At 37.2% G+C, this 15,610-nt stretch overlaps 3 protein-coding genes across 8 annotated transcripts in view; all 3 read left to right on the plus strand.

Moving 5' to 3' along the window:
• The window catches only part of LOC149947673 (uncharacterized), a 44,155-nt gene extending 38,850 nt beyond the window's left edge, over positions 1-5,305 (plus strand). For 2 of the 4 annotated variants that reach the window (XM_090171775.1, XM_090171776.1), the window contains exons 2-5: positions 2,227-2,387; positions 2,932-3,006; positions 3,983-4,082; positions 4,924-5,305. In XM_090171775.1, the coding sequence (XP_090027901.1) occupies positions 2,308-2,387; positions 2,932-3,006; positions 3,983-4,082; positions 4,924-5,013 (345 nt within the window). In that variant the 5' untranslated portion in view covers positions 2,227-2,307 and the 3' untranslated portion in view covers positions 5,014-5,305. The remainder of the gene's footprint in view (positions 1-2,226; positions 2,388-2,931; positions 3,007-3,982; positions 4,083-4,923) is intronic. The other 2 variants (XM_090171777.1, XM_090171778.1) reach the window with 1 other exon arrangement.
• A 2,312-nt stretch (positions 5,306-7,617) lies between these two features.
• Positions 7,618-9,302, plus strand: LOC149947674 (uncharacterized). The gene is made up of 2 exons (XM_090172093.1): positions 7,618-7,802; positions 8,696-9,302. Exon 2 carries the CDS (start codon positions 8,721-8,723, stop codon positions 9,267-9,269), a length of 549 nt encoding a protein of 182 aa, XP_090028219.1. The 5' UTR covers positions 7,618-7,802; positions 8,696-8,720; the 3' UTR covers positions 9,270-9,302.
• A 735-nt stretch (positions 9,303-10,037) lies between these two features.
• LOC149947675 (uncharacterized) lies at positions 10,038-14,316 on the plus strand. Of its 3 annotated transcripts, none has more exons than XM_090172978.1 (2): positions 10,038-10,120; positions 13,614-14,316. In XM_090172978.1, the coding sequence occupies exon 2, from the start codon at positions 13,621-13,623 to the stop codon at positions 14,182-14,184; it is 564 nt and encodes a 187-aa protein (XP_090029104.1). In that variant the 5' UTR covers positions 10,038-10,120; positions 13,614-13,620; the 3' UTR covers positions 14,185-14,316. The 3 variants fall into 3 exon arrangements, with proteins under 3 accessions (XP_090029104.1, XP_090029103.1, XP_090029105.1); XM_090172977.1 differs by lacking the exon at positions 10,038-10,120 and adding an exon at positions 12,674-12,857; XM_090172979.1 differs by lacking the exon at positions 10,038-10,120 and adding an exon at positions 13,254-13,460.
• Positions 14,317-15,610: the final 1,294 nt, after the last annotated feature.

The raw sequence follows: 15,610 nt of genomic DNA on the forward strand, positions 1-15,610 counted from the left end.
GTTTTTACTCAAATTCTAGTAATTTACAATTTATTGATAGTTATCATAGAGCTCCCAGACAGAGCTCCAATAGTGCAGGTAATGCAATCTGAATTAGAAATGGAACGCGAAATGCGATCCGAAAACAAACCTTAAAGGAAATCAATATAAAACTCATAGGGCGAGTGGACCTTTCAACGTAGCTCAAAGACCGAAAATGTCTTTGAAGTAATGATAATTCGATGTATTTTATTTCTTTGTAAGCGGAAATTTTAATAGACTCTTGTTACAGTAATTCTCCGCGGACTTAAAATGTAGTTTTAGTGAACAGACGAGACAACATTAAAAGAATTTCGAGAAGAGGAAGAAAACTGTAGGATTTTATTTTTGGTTTTGAACTCAAAGGCTTGAGTCTTTTTCTTCAGCTTCCTCCTCCCTGGTAATAACTCGAAATCAAGAGCTAACCATCAATTTCTGGGGGAATTGTTTCCCTTAAGCCTAATTACGTTAGTACGCGCGCCGCTTGACGAAAACAATTTGTTTAATTCATCAGACTATGCAAACAATTGGGAAGCACTTATAAATTAAGAAAGCGAGGGTGGAGCGGTCTTTTTCTCCTCGTTTCCGAGGTCAGCCTTTTTGATGGGATTCAAATTACAATTGGCCGAACTCTCGGGGGACTCATTTTCCTTAGTGTATTTTTAGTTTGCTCATTCCTCGCGAAAGGAAATTCTCCTCCCGAGACACCACTTAAAACGTTTTCACATTTTCTTTCTACACTATACTCCTAATTCCCTGGCTGCAGCCACTATTAACAGCTACTTTCCGAAAAAGAAAGAAAACATAAAATAACCTTCGTTTTTTCAAAAACGTGCAGAACCGTTCAAAGGCCATGAAGGTACTTCGATCTTTGTTTTGCCTTAACGGAAATATAAAAGATCGCAGAGACAAGCTGTAAATTTAATTTATAATGTTGCCTACTTTTTACACTTCACATTTTATTATATTTTATTTTATTGAGCAGAAGATTTCTAATTGAAAGGTTACCAGCTTTTTGGTCTCACTGTCTCATAATTGCGCTTATTAAAGCATTGTATAAGTTCAATGAACAGAAGTTTTGTAGAAAATATTTCCATAAGCCTTTTCAGCATCGATACTTAGAATTCGGTTCTTTGACTGTATTGACTAGGACTTGATACAATATTTTTAGAGACTTGAATTTTACCTTTGATGACGGGACAACGAACACTCTTCACATTATGGTCTTATGGTTGAATAATTTTGGTCCATCACATACCAATATGGAAGTACCATAACACAGCCTCAACTTTTGTACATAAAGTACGCTTTACTAGGAGTTTATAATACATTTATACCGCGGCTCAAAATTTATGTCGGGTATTAATTACATCGCCAAACGATTAAAATGTAAATTTTACATAAGGATATGTAAGTCATATATTATCGATGTAAATAGTTTTAGAAACATATATGGTTTTTCTTCCGAAAAATCAGTGGTAGTATATGAAATCACATGCCTCAAGCAAATAACAGTAGCGGAATATTGATATGAATGCTTTTCTCGTAAGCTGGGAGCGTGGCGATCTCCCGTAATCACACGCTGGTAATGTGGTGGATATTACGAGGACGACTACCTACCTCTAACAGGTAGCTGTCATACTTCCGCCACGGGTGTCCCATCCCTATCTTTAAATATACCCCCCCCCCCTTGGCGAGGCTTCAACACAGATCTCTCGACCCTGATTAGTCGACTGGGTACGAGTGGACTGTACTGTCTCATACGCCTCGAATATAGTTGGAATCTATTGGAGTGCATTGAACGTACTTAGGTGTACTTGAAAAGTCAACTTCCGTCAATGGAAACGTTGACTTTCAACCCTTTCCATTTTGCTAGAGTTGACCTTTTAAGTTTATATAGTTTTATATAATTTTCGAGTAACCGGTCAACAATATTAAACACAGACAATATAGAAAACTTATCGAGTATACCGCCAAGTACAAATACAAATTCGAACAATTAAGCGCTAGTTATTAATTCCGGATATTAACATTCCGGTTAAAATTAACGAAGACTAAAATAAGAAAACTGCGTGGTGTAAGGAGTCTAAAATGGCCACACGCGAATGGCAGCGGGTTTATTACAAAGTGAAAGGGGATATTTGTAAGAGTGTCTTCCTTCGGAGACAGTGCACCTGACGAATCTCGTCCCCTTTATGTTGTTTCCAGCAGGGATCCGAGTCGAGTCAATTGAGGCTCAACAAGCTAGAAGGCGCTCAAGACGGGATCGAGCTCAGATATTGCAAGGATATGACGTCACTTAGGTTAAGTTGCGCCACCCTCCTACTCTGCTGTTACCTGGTAGCGTGGAGCGAAGCTCTGGATTGTAGGTGAGCGTCACTCGCTTTTGAAGGCGATTTTAATTAGAACTATAGTAACCAGTAATTAGCAATTATAATAAGGGGTTTTCCCGCGTCGCTGCTGGGCTCGCTGCAGAAACTGCTCGAACATTTTCCAATCTAACGCTGCGCCGGAACTACGCGCCGCTTACTCTCCAGCCAAATTTCCATAATTCCTTATTCCCTCTCGCGAAAAGATTAACATTTTTTGAAAAATTTTAAACTTATTATTGTTTACAATTCGGCCTTTCGAACTCGCCGCGTATTGCTGAGAGGCGAAGATAATTTAGAATTATAAACGTAACTTACCCGTTGCTGGTACTGTCCGAGTTAGTATCAGCTTTAATGCAACTTTCGGAAAGAATAAGAAAATGGACGCTGTAATTTAAAGATCCGAACAGTTCGAATAGCTTAAATGTAGGAGTGGCAAAGTTGTTCACTTATATTGAATAATGAACTAGTATTAAAGATGACTGCTTTTTCGCATCCCGTTATTGTCAGTACACGTTTTACAATGAGTTATTTCTTTTTTCAGGAGATTTGTGTTCGCTCCACTTTGCAGAGGAGTTAGTGCCAAAAGGTCAAGTCAGCCGTCTCTACCATTACCTAAGTATTCAACTCATAATAGTTATTATTAACTACATTTGGAACGGTTACCACTAGGTCAGGGGGGACGCTCGAGTTAAAGTTCTTTGGCACTTCCTTGAAACACCACCACAAAGTTAAAACCAAAGATTACGCCCTCTATAATTAATATTTGTTAATGTTAACAGCAATTTGGCCCTAAGAATCACCAGTTAGGCTGCTTACAAGCAGTGGCGTAGCTGAGAACTCAGAGGCCCCCCCGCAAAATTTCTATGAGGCCCCCTTTTTAATTTTTTTTATGGTTAGAGGGGGCCCCCCCGAAGCTCGAGGCCCCTCCGCACCGCGGGCCCTGCGGACCATCAGCTACGCCACTGCTTACAAGGTTTCACGTAGTTATAGAAAACACAACCTCCGCCTAAAAATGTGTTCTATTATTTTCGGCAAGGTTATTCCACGGTGTTTGGGGATTTTATTCTGACTTTTTGAGAGCTTAATAAAGAAGATTAAAAGTTTAAATATGGTTTATCTTCATACAGCCAAACCTACAGATTATATTGTATGTATTTCTGATATTGTATTAAGATTGAATCATACGAGGCAGTCTTAGTTCTATGCCCCTATTAAATGGAGTATTTAAGAACGTTTCTTACGTTATCACATATTCCTTTGTTGAAACCTGCCGTTTACTTTAACGTTAATGGTATTTTCGGAGTAATTTCCTTTTCTTGGAAGATTTGTTTTCCCTTAATTGATTTCCGGGAGCATTTTAAATTGAGCCTCAAAGTGTATTTGGCCTGGAATTCTGCTTTTCCTTAAGCAAATGCAATAGGTGTTTATCTTATCCGGTTAACCACGATGGGTAAGATACACTTATTGTCTTGATTGCAAAAGGTTGCTTGTTATTGAAAGTCCAAAAAGGGGCTCTAAATATACAACTATTCTAGTTTAAGTTCTATTAAAAAGCTATTTAATTCGTTTTCTCACACTACGAATATCCTCAGTTTTCAGAGCGATTACGATTCGTTGGAGGATGTGTCGTCTACGTCTGATTTCAAAGTCCCCGAAGAGACGAATTCGAACGAAGAATCCAAAGCGGAAAATGTACGTCTTATTAACTATGCCAATTAACTATGTCAATAACATCGGAAAGCCAAGTTAATTGGTACATCTAATCGAATCTTAGTAAAATAATTTCCCGAAAGTTATGGATGAAAAATATTGTTTTTAAATTACTGAATAAAATTTCAATATTGCCAACTAGATTTAATTTGGCCAACTAAACAAAAGGGAATTAAATTAAATATGATAATAAATGAAGACCAAAATTGCATATTCGCATATCACTAATTACGATTAGCTCCGAGCAAATCGTTTTGCTTTTTTTATTCATCACGTTCTGCTTCAACAAAAAGAGACGTATTATCGTGTGTAATTTTCAACCATTTTATACAGTTATATCAGTGGAATCATAAATATCATAACATACTAATGATGATGACACTTCTTATTGAGATAATTATATATACATATATGTAACACTTCTTATTGTTTCAATGCTAAGTTTTGGTCGAACTTTTACAAACACCGACTGGAACTTGCAACCGAACTGACTGGTATAATATCGTCCTTAGTAGTAGCATATTTCGCCTTCGACCTATTTAGTTATGCCGAACTAAAATTTTAATGCACAATCACCCAAAAACAGTTCGGTGACAATATTTTGCCGATTGTCATACTTATCGTTATTATGTCACTTATTGTAAAAATTTAACCCAATATTGATTGGACCAGTTCCTTTCTGAATTGAGCCGTGGTATCGTTGTAATTTCATCCACATAGTTGTACGTTGAGAAAGACTTGACTATGTTAATTTTCCCAGCTACGACATCATATCTGATCTAACACGCCGTAATAATTTAAATAATTAATATTCTAATTTCAGGACCAAATAATGCTTTACCTGCTGTCCCAAATCCCGGATCTGAAGAAGAGTAAATCCAACAAGAGGAGACAACGTTCCAGCTACGACTAACGACCGAGACCACCACTTCAATGTATTGTAAAAATTCGCGATTCAAATCAATCACAATGATTTTCCGTTGTAAACACCGAACGATCTAACCAGTTCAAAATCGGCCGACAAAATGACCTCAATCAGAAAAATTAAAATTAAAAATAAATTGTCAGCGGGGCTCATCCTTCGTTTTAATTTTGACCTTTGATTCCTTTGTCAAATTTTCTCTCCTTTCATGTACATGTAGTTAAATAGGGTTTTAAATTTACGAAGAGATGTAAAAAAATAAATGGTATGCGGAAGAATCACGTATGGCCAAAAATAACAAATAAAACTATCGTATTTAAATAAAAAGCTAAATAGTATTTTAATTTGAATAAAATGCAATCGACTTTCGTATATATATATACTTGTACGATTTATTTATATTTTTATATTTTTAAGGTGTAATTATACCATTATATGACGGTATGTTACCGAAATATATTTTAAATATATTGCTTTTTCTTTGAGCTGGGAACAGTTTAAACAAATTAATTTCAGCATTTGCATCTCTAGTACCTCAACACGAAAACTTTAACAGCTACACTGTTACGGATATCATCCTAGACATAAGCCAAAAAAATTGAGGTCCAATAGAGTAGTACCACTACCGTCTTGACACAACGTCAACCATGATTTTTCCATGATTTTTACACAAAAAACTAGAGCAATGATCAAAGTTATGGATCGCTACCGCTCTATGGAATTATAAGCCAAGCACGATTACGATGGTTTATTCATAGTCGAATTCCATCAAACTAATGGTTAAACGTCCTTGAGGCTGGCCTTGGCATCTCAATTTAGGAAAGATTAAAAACCTGTTGTTCTAATTACGAACCAAGTATCTAGAAGGACTTACTGTATTCCCAGCATAAGCGTAACCTAAATCAGAAATTATGAAGAAAGTAAATTATCCATTAATTCCACCACTTTAAGAATTACATTAAATCGACTGTAGCTCCACCAAGTTTGTCCGAATTCAATTGAAATTTGGCTTGATTGGAAAGATTTCCGGATTCTAAGTATTAACGCTTGCTTTTTTTAGCACAGTGCTTGAGGTAACATTTAAGATTATTCCACATGGTAATACCGCGCTATTTGGGGATTTTATTCCGTATAGCCCATGGAATATATCACTTCTAAAACCCTGGTACAGGGAGGGACGATATTTGTTGAAACTATTTAATGGTTGTCTGTCTGCTTAATAAAAATATTTGATCATCTGGTTACACTTCGGTCACGTCTTAGAGTAGTGTCGCAATAGTGATAGTTAGCATAAATGATAATCGAGGGGTCACGCATTCAGAAACAAATGTACGGGACTTGCAAATCTCGATGACAACGATCGTGGTCTAGGCACTGATCACTTAGAGGTCTCCCGGGTAGTTTAGTTTGAAGAATACCCTGTCAGTGCCGTATTAACCCATGACAGGGCCCCTAGACTTCGAATTTCTTTTGGGCCTCTCAAGTCTCAACGCCTCAACCCCCCCCCCCCCCCCCTGTGATGCATGGATCCCTGCTTGGTGGCCCCTGCTCCTGGTGGGCCCCTAGTCAGCCCTATAGATAATGTGGCACTGTAGCCTGGGAATACGCAGTTAAACAAATTTATGGTAAATCTTCAAATGGATTTATCTCCTTCGTATTTTTGAAAAACGCAGATAAATGTATTAATATTTTTAATGCCAAAGTTTCAGAGACTCGGGATCCATAAAATAAAATTTAACGCGGTAGTCTTGGGGCAGGGTTAAGGAGGCCCTTTCTAAAACGAGGCTAAAGGTCCTGGTGATAGTTAATCCGTCACTGTTCTGGATAGGAACAGGTTTCCGATTGACTAACTTAGGGGACGTGTTGAATGAATTCAAAGTAGCAAATGTTTCAGACAGTACCTCAGATGCCCGTGTCATTTGGACCAAAAATTGATTAATATAGTGCTATGCTGCTTTAACGGACTTACTCAAAAATACATTTCGAAAATCAAGTTTTAATTTTAGCCAATCAGGCATTTTTTGGAGGAATAACGATTTTTACGCGTATTAAACAATTTTATGAGTGCGAAACGCTAACGCCTGAAAGTTGCTATGAAAATATTCAATTTCAATTCTTCCCTTAATCTAAAAATTTGGACGACAGGGTAAACTTTTGTAAATCTTCGTGGGGTGATAAATCTCAATTATTAGGAAATTGTAAATTAATGTTCATGAACCTATATCGTAGTTTGTAGTATATTTTTAGACCAATAAAAATATTCATGTGATATTCAATTTTAAATCAATGGAAGTTGACTAATATTCAGACTATCCGCGAATCGAAATTTTGCAAAGTAGTATCCGGTGCTAATAAATGCGACTTTAGACCGAAATAGCCTGGGCATCAATTTTTTTCGCCGCTGGTTGAGTCAAAGCCTTCGCGAAGAGCCATATGACTGCGTACATTTAGTGACACTTACTAGACACGACGTCAGTTGCTATTTTTAAGAAAAAGGACGTCTCCCAGCAGCTTTCAGTTTTGGAGATGAGCCCAAACATCCGCGATTTAAACTCCGACCAACGAACGTCAGTCATTCGCTTTGATTCACTAAATCTTGTAGATTCATTTATAAATTCAGAAGCGCTTGGAATTTATAACGCTAGTCTTTCCAGTCAAGAAAAATTAGAAATTCAAAGTGTAATTAATCCGAACATTCGCCATTAATGACGTTTAAGCAGGCGTACCTTGTTTGTCAATATATGTAGACGTACATCAGGAGTTTACGTAAATAATTTAAGGTAAGTTGTATACCGAATTTCCAATGGCCTAATGCATGCGATACTAAAACACGAATATTTATAATTAATAATACTCTAAATCGTACTTATTTCACAAATACTAACCTTAGTTTTATATCAATTACCAAAATATAATTTACAATTATTATATTTTTAATATTAGACAAATGTCAAAATTATGTAAATAATTTGATACATTCAGTATATCATGATCCCATTTGATCGATTTCCAAATGATCGACACCATGGTTTCATTTTATCGACGTTTTTTTTTAAAGGGGACCATTTGATCGACAAAAGTGTCAGCATTGGTTTTTTATAAGGGTCATAAGTTTTAGGTTCTAGGGGGTGAGTGTCTTGTTCATAAAATTAATCGTTTCAGCCTATTAATGTTAATTTTGAAATAATGACTGCTCAATATCGGTTTGTCGGCCATACGATTAGGTTAGGTTAGCATAGGTTAGGTAAGGTTAGGTTGGTTTGGTTTATTTAACGATTCAACTCTGTTTGTTAGATAATTAAATCAATAAATACACTGATAAAACCGCAATTGGTCGCTCATTTAGGCTTTCAATATAAACATTTCTATCATTTGGGAACTGCTTTTCACTTGTCAATCAAAAGGACCCCTTGTCAATTACTTGGAATTCCATCAAATGAACCCAAATATAGAGTGCGTTTGACCAGGGTTATAGAGCGCTTGTTTGGTTATTAAGTTCTAATAAATCATTTCTTTAAATAATAATAATAATAATAATAAGCCTTTTTTAGAATTACACAATCCTAGTTAATGTTAAAAATAATTTATTTAAAATAAAAAGCTTTAATTACTAGGAAAATTCCACAGATTATCATAAACAAGCTCGTGTAAATTTCGAATTTCAAAATTTCAGCTTCAAAATTGAGCAAATCCAAATAATGGCTAGTCGTGTTCACACGATACACGATTACCCTCAGTCCGCCGATGACTTCTTCCGTAAAGAGCTTCACGAAGAAATTAGAAAAGCTCTGGGAGAGGACCATCCTTTTTGGTCCGGCGTAGAATGGTTCCTCAACTGGGCCAGGGAGCGAGTGAACGAGTTCTTGAGAAACCAATTCGCCCAGTTGCCAATCGTCGGGAATTGGGCTTCGAGGCTGGCATCTACCGTGTCCGAATTCACGTTCACAGTCATCACTACTTTGATTCACTATTTGAGATTGGTGTTTTCGGGTTCATCCGTCTGGAAGAGCGCCCACGCCGCGGCGCTTCGCGCTTGGGATTTTAATCAGGAGAAAGGACTCTTGGCGCAGACGTACGCGTACGGAAAGAAAATGGCGGCTTACTTTTTGGAAATCCTCAAACAGTGTCTGGAACGAGCCATCAAAGCGAAAGGCTTGGAGCTATCCACGGAAGAAAAGCAAGAAATTACCGAAATATTAGATAACTTGTTTAACACGTACGACCCAAACACTTTTTTGGGCGCGTGACATCTAATTTTGTATTCATATAAATTTAATAAAAAAATTTTAAAAAAACATTTAGAAGTGGTGTCGTCAAACAACTATGTTTAAAAAACATAATTCACAATCGCTATTTAATAATTAATACTTGATAAATTTCAGGTTTGATTACTATTTACTAATCACAATTCACTAATCACTATTTAGTCTTTATCAAAATATTTGGTTTTAATCACGATTTAATAATCAGGGAAGTTATTAATTAGGCAATGGAAGAGAAACCTTTCACGGTGAAATGGGGCATTTTAATTAATTATTTTAGATGATGTTCCTTTGGGAACCTAGGCGCAATTTTGTTATAAGGATGTTAATGAAAATAGCCGATATATTTCCAAGAATTCAATCAGTGCAGCGGAGATAAAACATCGGTAAAATAGTTGGCATAAACCTAGAAGACGCATTACGCCTTTCTCATAGATAAGATAATAAATTCCGAGAAGAATTTTAGAATGCAGTGGTGACAGATTTGCCACGAAGACCGATAATTGGGCTACTTTTCATAAGTTTTTTCTTACTTTGGGCTATTTTGTATTTATCGATTGTTTTCACGGTAATGTGTTAAGAAAACTCAAAAAGCAATAGAAGGAATATTGCTTTCATTTTATATAATATCCGTGCCATTATCTTCCACACTTTTTACAATATTTACTATTCGTTATACTTGGGCTATATTGATAAAAAAATATCGCTTTCGATTTGACTCAATCGCAGACTTATTTGTCGATTAATTTCAATGTAATCTGCTTCTCCACATTATTATAAAGGGGTACATTCTCCTTTAAGCTACATTGTTCACAATTGTTCACGAAATTATAAAGGTAAGTTATCACGCATTTAGTTTGTACCACATGCTCTTTAGCGAAAAAATATATATTCGCGCATACGATAATCTGACAATAAATTTTGGAAAATTAAACGATTCCACGTTTAAAATATCAATTTTAAAACATTAAATTTATTTTAAAAAACACATTTTTTAAGTGTTTAACTCCACAATTTTTTTCAAAGTCCCTAATCTACCCTAAAACAAAGATTTGTTCCATAAAGTACCGATTTCGATTAAATCCTGAGAAAAGTACTACCGGCTTAAAATATTTCCTCTGCTAAAGGGCAGATTAAAAAAAAGGTCAAAGATGAGGCTTATCGATACACAAGAGTTATAACTTAGCACACATGTCAGTGTTTGCGCTAATTAAACTAAATCAATTTTTGGGATCTGATCGTTAATAACTAAGTCCGATTTCGAGATAATCAAGTTCAAATAAACATTAAATTTTGTTTAATATTGGTCCCTTTTTATACTCGTTATTTTGCAGATATCGGTGAGAGCCTCGCAATATAATTATTGGGCAGTTCACATTCTTCATTAGTTTCACGCGGTGCTTTTATCGGTAATCCAGTGCGAATTCGAAAGTTCACAAATAAACAATAGCTTTTAGCCAGAGCAGGCTTCTCGAAATGAAATTCCTTTTTTCTCGATTATATTATTTGATGGTTTTTAAGTGATTTTTAAAATGCATTTATGTTCCAAATAAAACCTTTATTATTAAAATAAAGAACTGGTTTTTGTTCGAACCATGAATTCGAAATCCAACTCTTCTTCAGATAAATATATTGAACTTGATCTGCAGACAAAATTACGTAGTTTACCCACCTCTACCCATTCTAGGACCCTTTCTTTTACTGAAATCCAATCGGTCATCACACATTTCAAGCCGGTAAAAACTTTAACATTTCATACTCAGAATTGAACAAATTGATACAATGGCGAGTTCTATTCGTACGACACACGATTACCCTCAATGCGCGGAAGACTTTTTGCGAAGAGAGTTCCGAGAAGAAATTAGAAGGGCTCTTGGAGCGAAACATCCTTTTGGGTCCGGCGTAGAATGGTTCCTCAACTGGGTCAGAGATCACGTTAACGCGTTCTTAAGAAACCAATTCAGCCAGCTGCCAATCGTAGGAAAATGGGCTTCGAGGCTGGCATCGACAGTGTCCGAATTCGTGTTCACAGTCATCACTACTTTGCAGGGGCGTAGGAACGTTCTAGAAGTTGGAGGGGGCAAAGATAAACGAAAATGGGACTTGAGAATGGTTTTGAATTTTTAATGGAGTGTAGCTTCTCCGAATGCATGTGTACTGGTCACTACTATGTAAATTGGCGGGAAAAGACTGAAATTTAAACACAGTTGAGGTTCTATAAACTGTATATGCTTTTAAAATGATAATTTGAGTCTTTTGAAGATTTCAACTGACCAAAGGTTGGAGGGGGCAGTAACATAAGTTGCCCCTCCCAGCAATATTCTAGGGAGGGGCATTGCCCCCCTGCCCCTCCCGGTTCCTACGCCCCTGCTACTTTGATTCACTATTTGAAATTGGTGTTTTCTGGTTCTGCCGTCTGGGACAAAGCTCACTGCGCGGCGCTTCGAGCTTGGGATTCGAACCAGGAGAAAGGACTCATGGCGCAGACGTACGCGTACGGAAAGAAAATGGCGGCTTACTTTTTGGAAATTTTCAAGCAGTGTCTAGAACGAGCCATTATTGGTGTCTAAGGCTCTAGCCGACACCGTACCGTGTGACTCTCAAAAAAAAAAAAAAAGAACGAACCATCAAAGCGAAAGGTTTGGAACTATCCACGGAAGAAAAAGAAGAAATATCCGAAATTTTAGACGAAAACCTGAATATGTAACTGGAACGTACTGCTTGAAATTAAATTTTCATTATTATAACATTCTAAATTTATAATTTTATATAAAGTACTTAAAACAAATTAAAGACCTCAAAAAGGTTATTTTACGTAAAAATTAATCATTTGGAAACCCCCTCCCAAAATATATGGTTGTATTAACATATTTTAATTATTTTTCATTTAATTCAATATTGAAAAAAATATATTTTCTTTATAAAATTTAGGTTTGCTAATTCAGTTTAGGTCTAAATCTTACGCTTGTCATAATGACACATAACTAATTAAAGATAACATTTATTTTTTTATACAATGACTCAACAATTTACATCAAGCTTTTTGGCTGAGCCTTTACTATTTTTTTTCTGAAACCTTTCCTATGGCTTTCACGCTTCAAATGTTAATTTTCAAGAAAAAAATAGGAAATCTGAAAATAGCCCACACTTTTAGGAAGATTTTAACTACGAGCTTAAATATTTTAATATCCCATTGGGTGAGAGTTTTCGTAAATAATATTTTTACGAGGTGATTACGTGACGTCTGGCACTTTTTCTTCCTCTTTGCTTTACTACCTCTACATGTAATATCAAATCTGAAAGTAAAACCATAATGAGAACCCACACGCCGATAAGGGAAAAAAAGATTAGTAGTGATGTCCGATTGGGCTAGGAATCCGTTAATCGGACTACTTTAAAAAACATTCGTTCGTGAATATGTATATAAATGCGTGTATTCTTAGAAAGTATGCTGAAAGTAAATATAGCGAGCTACAGTCATTTTGAAATTAACGTTTTTTGTTGGCTAGTTTTGTCTCATTTCGCGGTTTCTTTTTCACGAATAACCATCCTCGCTACCAGCATTCCATTTAGGTACAGTCCTGATCAAAAGTTTCTGGCCGTTTTTGTTTGGCAGTCAATTTGTTTCTATTTTAGGTAGAGAGCCGAGTGAGGGCTTCACGGAAAGAATACCCTCACGAAAATATTATGCCGGTTACGATAATGCGCTACCACTAGTAGGGCACAACCCATACCGGAAATAGTAAAACCCCTCCGAAATGGCGTCACGAAAAAAATAGTATAATTTGTCGTGTTTACGCTCTTTCGACGCGTTATCCTATTTAAAAACCAAATCTGGGTTCACTTTTCTAATCGGAATTGTGGTTGAAAAGTCCGATTCGAGATGTTTTTAACCCCGTACTACATTAAAGTTAACTGTTCACCGCAAGCGATTACCCATGGTCAGAGTATTTTATCTACATTTCGACTTAAAGGGAATATAACCTCTTGTATTTCTGTCACCCTCCGAGGGTTCCAATATTGTCCGCTGCCTCCCGGCTTTCCACACCTGCGGCGCTGATAATCGCTGATTGTGAAGGGAATAAAGGAAATTGATGGGGTCTTCCATAAAGAACGCGTTGGAGGTTCTATTCCCTTTAACCAAGGATGGCCAGTGTTGACCCAAATACCCCTAAAGTAAGTTTGACAAAGGTTTCTAAAGTACAGTCAATGAAATTGGAACTTGACCGTCTCTCGGCCAATAGTCAAAGCAATGTAGTTAACCACTTTAAGCGTGCGCGTGAGAATAGTAATTTATTACGAGATTTCAATTCCGTAAAATATTTTCAGGGTCGAAATGATGGCGGCTAGCAACGTGTATACGATCCAACAATATAACCAACCCCTGAACGAAATGCAACAAGAGCTCAGCATCGAAATTGAAAGGGCCCTGGGAGAGAACAGTCCGTTTTGGTCCGGCGTCCAATGGTTCCTGGACTGGTCCCGCGAGCAGGTTACAGCTTTCCTCCGAAATGAACTCGCAAACCAGCCAATCGTCAATCGCTGGGCGACCAGAATCGCGACGACCGTGTCCGAATTAACCTTCACCGTCATAAGTACCTTAATTACCTATTTGAGGGTGGTTATCAAAAGCCCGAACGTGTGGAGGAGCGCTCACGGATCGGCCATGCGCGCTTGGCAACTGAACGAAAATAGGGGACTACTGGCTCAGACTTACGCTTACGGAAAGAAAATGGCGGCTTATTTCATGGAGCTTTTCAAGCAGTGTTTCGAACGGGCCATAAGAGCCAGGGGTTTGGAGCTACCTGTCGAAGAGAGACAAGAAATAGCCGATTTATTATCCGGCATTTTTACGACCACCGATAGTAACTCTACACCGCCAAGCAATACCGTTCACTAATTTTAGTGAAAAATTTAAAGAAACATCGGTATCAAAACGTTTTTTTTAGTTTATCATTGAAAATATTTAGACTGTAAAACTTTACATGTCTCGTATATAAATATTAATAAATTTCGTAAAAAGTCAATACAAGTATTTCTTATTTATACAGGGTGTTTCAATAGGGTAACGCAAATAGTTTAAGGAGTTGTAGGGGGTGAGTTGAGAAGTATGCCAGAGAGCTTCAAAGTGTGGCCTACTAGCCCCTGTAAGTAGGCTGCAAGAAGCGTAAAACCAAGTAGCAGGGAAACACGAACATTAAGGTTTGGGTTTGTGTGATAGGTAAAAAAGGACTTTATAAACAAATCGAGGTAGCCAGCGTAAAAACGTAAACTGTTTAAGTCCCTGCTGCTTGGTTTTGCGCGTGTTGCAGCCTACTTCCAGGGGCTAGTACGCCATTTTTTGAAGCTCTCTGGCGCTCTTTTAACTCATCGTACGAAAATGGCGAAAAAACAGACACACTTATCAACTCACCTCCAACATCTCCTTAAAATTTTTGCATAACCTTTTGGAACACCCGGTATAATATATCTTTTATTCGTGTTCCTACACTGCTAATGACTATGGTGGGTAATTTTTACATTTTGCATCCTTATAGAAGAAGTAATACACGCGCTGAAAATGAACTTTGGTACCAGTTTCGTTTTAATGGCCTAAATAGATACTTCTCTCGTAAGAGATTTAGTATAAACGTCTAGTGACCGAATTATTAATACCAAACTGAATAGTTACAACATAACTGAACCATGAATTTGCCAGTCTCGAGAATTAATGAAACCCCCACGCCGTCCAACAGTGATTAATCGGCGCATTCCCGCCCCACACGCGTCCCTCCTAAATGCGTAAGAAACGGACAAAAATGACGAAAATGTAACATGACTGACCAGAGCAAGGCGTCCGCGTTTGTCACCCAATATATTTACGAATAGGGCGCCATAGCAAACGCTCTGCGATGGACTATCTCCTTAAACAGGAAGTAGCAGCGATAGAATGATTGATCAACCTTCTTTGCTTATATTTCCCTCTGGACTAAAAGGACGGCGGACTCCAATTAATCGAAATTGCCTAGCGCTAGTTATATTTCTTCCTTGCCGTTAGCTCGTATTATTTTTAGCAATCTGACTCTTGTATGTAATGTAACGTTTTGGAGAAACTAACTTCGGGTAAAAAATTCTCTATTGCAATAATGAATTGACTTGGTGATTTACCAAAGAAAAACCACGCCTATTGGTTGTCGTCCCTGTAACGGTGAGAAAGATAAGGGAAAGATGCACCCAAAGATAATTTAAACTCGTACCCTAGATTCGAAATCACTCTTTCGCGCGTTGCCGATAGCGTTTACCCTTTTCCGGCACGTGACCTCAGAAAAATCGGGCTCCATCGGTTG

This window comes from Leiobunum rupestre, chromosome 4 (genome assembly GCF_980474605.1).
Source record: "Leiobunum rupestre chromosome 4, qqLeiRupe1.1.hap1, whole genome shotgun sequence".
Taxonomy (NCBI): Eukaryota; Metazoa; Arthropoda; class Arachnida; order Opiliones; family Sclerosomatidae; genus Leiobunum; species Leiobunum rupestre.